Source organism: Scardinius erythrophthalmus (genome assembly GCF_964197995.2).
Source record: "Scardinius erythrophthalmus genome assembly, chromosome: 10".
Classification (NCBI taxonomy): Eukaryota; Metazoa; Chordata; class Actinopteri; order Cypriniformes; family Leuciscidae; genus Scardinius; species Scardinius erythrophthalmus.
This window is the reverse complement of record NC_138230.1, coordinates 15,353,302-15,363,703: the sequence shown is the minus strand read 5'-3', so window position 1 is coordinate 15,363,703 and position 10,402 is coordinate 15,353,302. Positions and strand designations below refer to the sequence as shown.

General features: G+C 40.0%; 1 protein-coding gene across 1 annotated transcript; it reads right to left on the bottom strand.

Moving 5' to 3' along the window:
- Window positions 1-1,124: 1,124 nt before the first annotated feature.
- LOC308697338 (fMet-Leu-Phe receptor-like) lies at window positions 1,125-9,559 on the bottom strand (the record flags this gene model as incomplete). The annotated part of the gene is made up of 3 exons (XM_081376522.1): window positions 1,125-1,300; window positions 8,426-8,906; window positions 9,008-9,559. The coding sequence occupies 3 exons, from the start codon at window positions 9,557-9,559 to the stop codon at window positions 1,125-1,127; spliced, it is 1,209 nt and encodes a 402-aa protein (XP_081232648.1).
- Between the last annotated feature and the right edge of the window lie 843 nt (window positions 9,560-10,402).

The following is a 10,402-nucleotide window of genomic DNA, read 5'->3' as shown; positions in this document are numbered from 1 at the left end:
ACAACCAATTGTAAATTAGTAACACAACTCTGATGACAAAAGCTACTGCAATGTGTCATTCCCCATGTGACAGTGTCTAAATGTTTTGAATAACACAGTTGGTCGATATCAGTTGCCATTTGATTGTGTTAACCACTGCTGTCATAAACCCCAAAATTTTCAGTATCTAATAGATAAAAATTTCTGGTTGGTCTGGACATGCTGTCGTTTGAAAGAACCATTATCAATTTCTCTTATCTGATTTGTCATTCATCTGTTAATTTAATTTCTCTTCATAATCTTTTCTTCTGTTGCTTATGAGATGCTCTTTTAAATGACTGGAGATTTTTAGCATAATCTCAGATTCATGACCAACAATATTAACATCGTGCAATCCCTGGTAATGACAGCATTTGTGATATCACGTGTTTGTCATTTGTGTAGTTACTATTTTTATTTCTAAACCTAAAAGAATTAACTATTGACCAAGATAGAGCGACCAGCACCATAGCTTTATCATCCATATTTTTTGTTGTTGAACATATTATGTCCTCTTTTTTAAGCTCTCTGTTCAATGGACAACATTTAACCCTAGTTGGTTAATGCATTAATGCAGTAAATGCAGTAATGCAGTCACTATGCTAAGTTCAGCGTCAGTTGTAGTTAATCATTGAAACATGCAAACACTTCCCCTCCCATTTTTTTTATGCTTACAGCTGGACTAATGTCTATTGAAAGAAAGCAAATAGAGAGTGTCAGCTTCACAGAATATAGAGAACTGCTGTTGGACCAATGAATAATCAAAATACAATTAATATGACCAATCAATGAAATCTGAAGCGGTCTCTGTAGTGATCATTGAAAACGCATCACCTGTGCCCACTTAGTAAAGGATGAAGCCCTTCTGCTTGGACCAGTGATCAGTTGAACTGGTTGGGCTGCTGTCTGAGTGTTTCCCTCCTCATCCGATGCATTTGATCTTTCAGTCTCTGTTGGCATTCAAGGGTCTGGTGTCATGTTGGGACATAGTGGTTTGACTCTGGATGCTGTTGTTTCTCTGCCTCTCCTCAGTCTGGCTTTTGGCCAAGCCACGGAGGAGGCAATTTTGCATAATGGCAGGATGTTTTTCTTGGTTGTTTCTGCATCTACACAGTCTTTGTCCATACCAGCCCATCAGAAGTTTCAGCTTGAAGGCCCACCAACCAAACGCCTATTCTTTTCTCTGCAGCTGTGTCCTTATGTTTCTTGCTCTCACTTGTTGCACAGTCCAGTTGCTGTTGTTTATGTTGCGGCAGCCGTCCCAAGAGCTGTCTGGTGTCATCTGGAAATTGAACACTCAGAGATCCGCATGAATCAAATTCATCTTTTATAAATTCTTCAACCATCTCTTTCAATTGTCCCTGAATTTCAGAAGTATCATCTGGTTGATAACAGCAGTTTCCCCATGCAATTTTAATAAAGCAAGTTCTTCTTTGCAGAAAAGAGCAAGCATTTTTCTTCTTTGCAGTATGCAGAAAATAGCAGTCTTTCAGTCTTTCTGAGTTGCCTTATTTTCAGTCACATATATAGTATTTTATCACTCGTTATATCAATCCCTACTCTCTCAAGCATTTTAGGATTAAATTAATGAGTCTCATTACAGTGAAATGTGTATAATACAGTATGGCTGTTAAAAAATGTTTGTTTAGCTTGGTCTCCCAATCCTGCTCATTCAACACAATGCACAAGTTATCCCCACAGGGACAACAAGATGCAAACATCATAGGCCATGTCTTTATATAACAGGTCAGTCATCCCCACATCTAGCATGCCTCTCTCTTTATAAATATTTTATCTCTAAATTTCTATAAACCATTTTGTCAATTAGTTGATTTTCCTCTGGGAACCATTTACACAAACCACTTATACTAAGGTGAAAACTCCAGTGTTTTTGATGGCCACCAGTTTGCACAATCCTCCATATCAATCCCTGTTAGGCCTGCTTATTGATTTAACTCCCCCATAGACCGGTTAACTAACATTTAAGCAATTTTTATATTTTCTTTCAGGGTAATTTCTTATCAGTTATTTTTCTTGGTGTTTTCTTGGTATTTGTGAAATTAATCTACTTTTAATTCTGACTGGATTAGCAGATTTTACCAATCGTACTTGATCTCTTAGTAAACTGTTTTTGAATATCTTTTTATTTAGTTATTTATTTATTTTTTACGAATGTTTCAGTGTCTCTGCACATAGCCACATCTAATGTTCCCTTGGCTGATCATTTTGTTTTTAGGCTTCTTTCCCCATTTTTGGAGGGTTGTCCTATAGTATCTCTGCAAAATTAATATTTTGATCTTGATATCTCTACAGGTGTTGATGCCATTATAATCTTAATTATTATCGGTGTGTTTCACTCATTTTTAGTGTACCTTACTAACACCAGCTTGTATCTATTCTTAACTAGTTTTCAGCAAGATGGCCAGGCATTTCTGATTAGTCTTTCTCATTTTAAAAATGCAGCTCCTCTATTACAGGTCCACTGGTGGGGACGACAGTTACAAATAAAATCTCTCAAAGTGTTGTTCAAAGTGTATGTTGGAAATGGTTACTCACTTTCTGGTTTATATGCTAGTCAGAACTAGGAAAGGAGAACTCTTTCTCTCTGTCTCCCTCATTTCCTTCCTCACACACACACACACACACACACACACACACACACACACATACACATGCAGTCTCACTTTCTTCTTGCAGCCCCTCCTCTCTCTGTCAGAGGCAGCCCCTCCTTTCTGCCTCTCTTTCTCATATCACAGTCACCATTTACTTTTGCTATATGAGAGAGAAACAAGTGTTCTTTCATAATTCTAGTTTCTCTTTATAAATGAATATTGTTCTTTTCCAAACAGTCCTAATCTGTGCATTTTACGCGCACACACACACACTTTATTTTTTCTTGTAACAATGAAGAAGCAAAGCCGAATTATTTCTAATTAATTTTGTGGGGGGTTTTTGTGTGTGTGTTTTTTAAGATTTGTCTCCCCGTTTCCTCTCCTGCCCCTCCTATTTGTCCATCGTTGCAACATTCTCAGTTGTTACTGACTGCTCTTTTTTGACAACTTACTGCACTTCTGTCTTTTTCATGAATTTCTACCAACATATGACTGGTGGTTGGGGTTGCTTCTCAAAACTACCACTACCACCAGTTTTTTCCAGTGTCCCGTTATCTACCTGTGCTGGTCTGATTTCTCCTCCCTGTCCGACTTTAACGATTGTGTCACTTTCCCACTTTTCTGGCCTTGAGCTCACTACCATATACATGTTCCTCAAAATCATGGCTCCTCCGAAACCCCGAGGCCAAGTGTATCAGGCATTTCTTTTCAGGTATGGGATGTAGAATGGATTTAGCTTTATTTCTGATTTTGTCAGCAATGAATCCAAAAGGGTAGTTTTGGGAAGGTCAGATCTGTTCAAGTGTGGTCTCAGGGCTTCAAGAGTTATCTGTTTTTTTTTTTTTTTTGTTTTTTTTTTTTATCACATCACACCAATCCACTAAGGGCCACTCTCGTTCAACTTGGTTCAAGTTTGTTATTCTTGTCAATTTTTTCAAAAGCTCATCCTTCCCTTGGTCTGTTAACTCCTGTCTCTGCCCTTCATTATCCTAGAAGTGATTCTTAATACCTTAATTTGGTTACTTTTAATGCCTCTTGAAAATCATTCTCATCTTTTCTTTCTTTCTGCAATCTAGTCTCCTCTGCCTCATAATTATCTCTCACTCTAGACCACATGTGTACTTTTCTTCAGGTGTCAAAAGGTGAAAAAACTCTATCTCTGTCACTTCTCACCCTCCTTATTTCTTTATCTCAATACAAACGCTTTCAGTCTGCTATAACGTACACTCATACACCCCGGGATTTCATATACACCGTCACACAGCCTCACACATACAGTCGCACTCAGAGCCACACACACACACACACACACACACACAAAGCCGCTCTCACACACACACACAAACAAACACACTTATTTATTATTTTCCTATTTTTCTTGTAACAAATGAAAAGACGAAGTCAATCAATCAAACTTTTGACAATATGGGCTGTGTTTCCCTATCCGGATTACAACGCTTAGGCCGTGTGTCCACCAAAGCGTTTTTACTCGCGGCTGGCGTGTTTTTTCAATTGTTTTCAATGGGAGCGCCGCGTTTTTAAAACGCCATGAGTGTAACGAGGCGCTGAGCGTCTTTTTCACGCTGAAGCGCTGAGTGTTAGGCGTTTTTTACTGGTCGCCGAGAGTTGAAAAATGTTCAACTTTGGGTAAAACGGAGCGCTCATCACTGTCACTTTTTACCCAACCGTCCAATCACAGTGGAGGAGGGGTGGGACTAATACCACACCGACCAACCGCGTCCGCCACATGATTCTGCTTGTACAAGTTCTAGGGGTGTTCGGTTCCGGTTTTTTTGGAGTCGACTCCGACTCCCGACTCCTAATTTTGGAGTCGGTGGAATCGACTCCTCGACTCCATTTACTTTGAATTAAAATAGGGTCAGGATTCAGAAGGTGCGTCTCAATATGCTTCCTCGTTTCCTCACTTCTCGCTCGTATGTCCTACGACCCTGAAACCGATCGAGCTCCGCTCTCATGTAGGACATCTAAATTCTTTAATTCCACCGGGAGGAGGGCGAGGAACGAGGAGGCTTCCTGAGGAGTCAAGAGCGAGGATACAATGTTTCCTATACTAAAATGTTTATTCAACTAAACCTTATAAATCCCCCTCCTTTTCACATCGCAGCTTCTTCAAATCATATTTAAGTGTGCAATATGTTAGTACTGAATTACGTTTTATCTTAATTAAATATTTATCTGGGACTGTACAGGAAAACATATAACTAGCGTTATAGCGTTTACCTCATCCATCTCATCTTGACTGGTGCTTGGCCGTTGAAGACTTGCGAGTTCTGTTCGATGAAACGCTTTCAAGTGTTTCCACATGCACGACGTTTAACTGTTGAATTTTAAACAACGTTTACAAAACTATCAAAAAAAAACCTAAAAGAACTATCTATACATTATTGTTCTTTGTTTTCCTGGCATTACTTATTTTTTCCTCTCATTTCTTTATCTTTTTGTTTTAATTTCCGTATCTTTACATTCATTATAATCTTTTCGTTATAATGAACTGTTGCTGTGTTGAACTTGAAAAAAAAACACTCGACACTGGGAGTCCATTCCTGACCTGGAGTCGATTCCGACACTAGGGCTAGTGAGAGTCGAGGAATCGACTCTTTTGGAGTCGACTCCCCATCTCTATGTACAACGTCAACAGAGGACAACAACAAGCATAATAACGGAACAAAATCAAGAGCCAGAGAAAATACATTACATTTTAATATAGAATCAACACAGAAACAAAATATGTGTGAAATGAGATACTAGTAAGACTTTCGCGGATATTCCGTATCATAACAACAGTGTCTCGGTCTCAACCGTCTCAACTGAAAAAACGCTGCGCTGCCAAAACGCTCTCAAGCGCCCACAGCTGAGCGTTTTTAGCATAGCGCCTAGCGTTTTCAGCTGGCTAAAAACGCTTTGGTGGACACGCGGCCTTACAGTCCGGAAGATGGCCAAATAGCCGACAAAGCCAATTTCGGGGAATATTCTTTGTTCTTCGATATCTTGATTATTATTTTTTTCTGTCATCAATTTTTGTTTTATCATCCATTAAACTTTTAATAACACTGATTCAAAAAAAATATTTCTTGTTTCTTGTAAGAGTTTTATTTAATGTGCCTTTGTCTATCTCAGCTTTCTCAGCCTGATTACTCCCTTTTTTCTCACTGAGCGTCAAGGCCACTCACACACATGTAACGACTTAGGGCAGATCTAATTTGACCAGCTCAACTACAAGTTTCAGAACACACAGCCCAGTCAAAAAGCACTCTATCTCTGTCTCTCCATCCTTTCTAAAAATTCTGTTCAAACACAATTCTAGCGCTTTAAGTTTCTTATATATGATAGTTATTATTGCTCTCCAACTCGACTCTTCTACTTATATTTTTAATGAGAATTCTCTTAGACAAACAAATAAAGACACTTTCCTTCACACACAGTGCACTTTTTGCATACAGACGAGCACTCTCTCCTGCATACAGACAGACAAAACACTTAATGCATGCACAATTTTCTCAAGACCTGAAATCTACCCTCCTTTTACCTCCTTAATAATTTTAGGTTCTTTTTGGTGGGGTCTCTTATCTAAAGACGTGACCAATCATACGCCTGCCAGGAGCCACACAAAACAAATATAAGCAAAAAACTGCTTACCTCTTTTTTATGGTGCACCTTTGTTTTGTGAGGCCTCCGCCAGCACGCCCTCCCCAGTCACCTCCTGTCTTGACCCCTTTTCCACTCCTGGCTGGCTTGCCAATTATGTTGTGGCAAATTCATAGTTCCTTCTTGGCTCAGGTCTCAAAGAAGTTTCTCAGAGTCGAGGTTCCAGGTCAGAAGAATTAACTTTATTGTACAAACAATAAAGGAGAAGCCGGCTGGCCATCCGGACATCCGAGATTACATTGGCCAGTGTTCATGTCTTATACTTTTTTCATATCATCAAGTCTCCAATGGATACTCTCAAATTTATCTCTTCCCCTTTGTCACGCCTGGTGACCTTGACACAATTAGCTTTATTGGTCAAACATCTCAAAACCTTACATAATGGTGTCCTGTTTCATACAGTATTTTGACACCTTGCATTTCTTATGCATACTGGTTATTTTTCCATTCTCTCATCCTTTTCAGACCTATTTTTTCATGCTTGTCATTTTCATTGCATCATACTTAGACATGAATCAAGGGGAAATTCTTCAACATGATTTGCTCGCAGCGCCTGAGAAGCCTCGTAGTGAGGAGCGGAGTTCGCTCAGAATTGAAGCAAATCACTCCGCAGAAGTAGCAGTGCTTCGTCTTCTGAGAATATAGTTCCCAGTATGTATACGGTTAGAAGATGTCTGTGTCTCATGTGACCATATTATTCGTAGACACTGTGACTATACAAATCACAACATGTAAATAGGAATATGTTGGCGTTATTTTGTCACTTATTGGGAGCAGTATGCTAGCTGGAGCCGTTTACATCCAGTCTTTGTGCTAAGCTAGGCTAGCGGTGGGTGCGTCAGACAGAGTTACGGCACGCACGGAGATGAGAAGGGTATGTATGGACTTATCTTACTCTGGGGGATAAGGTGAATAAGCTAAAGTCCAAAAAATTTGGCGTGTTCTTTTAACCATAGTATGCAAAGTCTGAAACATTAACCCAATAGAGTCTACAAGAAAACAAAGGCCAAACCACATAAAAGGAAAATCATGAGATGGGAAAATGTGATACATGTTTATACATTTCTCAAGTGGTTATCCATACAATATATAGGATTAACAGGGTTTATTTCTCCTTCTCAGGCCCCATCCACACTACTGCGTTTTAGTTTAGAAACGGAGAATTAAAACGAATACGATCTCTGTCCACACCAGCGTTTTAGCTGCGTATTAGAATTGATCTCCGTCCACATTAAAACGACTGAAAACGCGGATCACGTGACCATTCACCAACACTGGGCATGCGCGTGCCGGTGTAAACCTAGAGACTTTCAAACATAGACTGTAAAAAAATGCTTTCAAACATCAAAATGTCATTTATTAATATGTATTTGTGTCAAAATGACATATAAACATCTTTTCCTATTCTATTTTGCCTGGAAACGCTTCCAACACACTTGCGTGTCGCATGAAAAATAGGCGTCGGTTCTATTTCTAGCATGCACGCGTTTACCGCGCGAGCCGTGCCTGAGACGGGGCAGTTTCTTACTGTAAGAAACTGTTCCAACGGGTGGAGTTTACTGGTACTGAATATTACCTGTGTATACTCCATGACTGATGACAAGCCGAGCATGAGCCTCTGCGTCATCGTTTCTAAAGTCCTCCGTTTTGACCCGTCTTCCCTAAGACGCCCTCCGGAGATTCAAAACGAAAAACGGGTCGGCAGCGTTTCTAAACTTCTCTGTTTTGGGTCTCCGTTTTTGCCGTTTTAGTCTGGACGGGAGGTGCAAACGTAGCAAAAGGTCTCCGTTTTTAAACGAAAACGCAGTAGTGTGGATGGGGTCTCAGTAAGAATTAAGTGAGAGTCACAACTCTCTGGAAATTCCTTTTGGGGTCGTAAAACTTCTTATCAGTCTTAATGTGTCCTGTAACAGTTTTGCCAGTGTGTTAGATTAATTTGTGATGTTAGTTATGGGGGAAGTTTCATAGACCTTTGTTGGGAGAGTGAGTTTGCTGGATTATTCAGCAGATTATTCATTGTCCAGACCAATCAGACAAAAGAGGATTCAGACACGCCCTAAGTGCACCTGTACCGTGCTCTTTTTAGGCCATGTGCTTAGATTGTTAAAATAGTATTTATATAATAGTACCCATACTGCCTGCAGTCTTTGGAATGAAATTAAATTTTTCGTCCCCAGTGCCCCGTTGGAACAAAGTTTGGCCTTCCTCCATAAAAGCTCTGTGACAAATCCCAGACAGACTTTGGTTGCAATGTCGACTAAAATCCAGTCCCATGCAGAAGTACAGCAATGGGTTAATGCAGCTGTTGAAATAGGCTAAGTTTGAAGCCATACTCCATCCTACTTTTACCACCTTGTTGGATTCATTTACCAATTTGACCAGTCCTAGAAAGTGGTAGGGGGCCCAACATAGGAAAAAGGCACAGACCAATACAGCAAGAATCCGCAGAGGCCTCGATTTGCCAGAGAGCCGTGTTCTGCGTATCCCAACAGCAGATAGTATGTAACAGATAAGGATGACCAGGAAGGGCAACAGGAATCCACAGATGAAACGAATGCAGTAGTAGACATACTTTGCTGAATTGTCACCTGCTTCCCCTGCTTCTTTGTGCTGCAAATGAAATAAAATGATGGCATTATATTTACTAAATAAAATCATTATATAAAAATGCATATGCATGATTATTTATATATGTGTGCAGCCATGCTGACCTCCAGTGAGCAGTGGCTCAGGTTGTTCTTGCCAGGGTAGACCTGCCGGTACACAAAATACGGTGAACTAAAGATCACCGCCACAATCCAGACTCCCACACTGACCACACGAGCTGCACATAACGTTCGTCGTTTCCTGGTGAACACTGGGCGGCAAATGCAAAGCGCTCGGTCCACACTGATGACAGCCAGAAGGAAAACACTGCAGAACATGTTGGCGTACTTGAAGAAACCATTGAACTTGCAGAGAAAGACCCCAAAAGGCCAGTAGTCAAAGAAAAGGCTTGAGATTAGTGATAGGACTCGTGTCAGGCAGAAGATCAGGTCAGCAACTGCAAGGTTGACCAACCATACGTTCGTGACGTTGGGCTTCATGCGGAAGCTGGCAACCCAGATGACCACAGAGTTCCCAGTGGTGCCGAAGACAATGATGATGGCGAGGAAGACAATGCTGACTTCATTCATGATGACCCCGATGTCCACTGTAGTGTTCTCATGGTGGTTTGAGACGTCAGAGTGGGCATAATGGAGAAGTGTTGTATTGGAAGTCATTCTATAACAGACAAATCAGTAAATGTTCCTTAAGTTTAAACAATAGATCTGTCTTGACATTAATTTCTAAGACAACTTGGAAGACTAATTTGGTATAGGTTCGCTCAGAAAATTCTAAAATGCTCAAATGGATAAAATTTTCATAATTTTTTAAGATGCAACCATCAGGCAGTAGAAAATCACTTTTGATGTTATGAGTGCTGTTAAAAGCACATTAGATCACAAAGTACAAGGGATAGCAATAACAAGGGATGCACCGATGCCAATAATTGTATCGGCCGTTTGTTTAAAAACAGCTGATGATCAGGGACGATTGACACAAAACTATCGGAACTATCGATGGCTATCATTATCTGTATTGGCAGATGTCAATCTAAATAATCGGATATCAGTACTGCCACACAAATTTTATATTGGTGCCATACCTGTCAACACTCCCGTTTTGTTATTTCTCCCGTGAAACTCCCGTTGTTTGTATGGCCCAAAAAAAAAGACGTGTTTAGTAAATATTTAACGCAAATACGCAATTAACGCAGCATCCGTTTTTGTTTGTCATCCTTTGGCTGCATGGCGTTACATTATATGATGCGCTTTTATTCTTGCTAATGCTTTTAAACCATTCAAGCCATATAGGCTAGGCTACTTATTTTCGAAAACTTTAAAAGCGGAAAGCACATCACTCATTCCTGGGAATACATTTGTTACGTCCTATTAGTGTCTAGGGTTCTTTTAACGGAACGTAACATATTACAATTTTAAAGATTTTAAAGAGCATTAGTCTGGGCCCTGCCACAGCACCACAACAACAACAAGATTCTTTTTAACCCTTTTTATTCAAAGGCT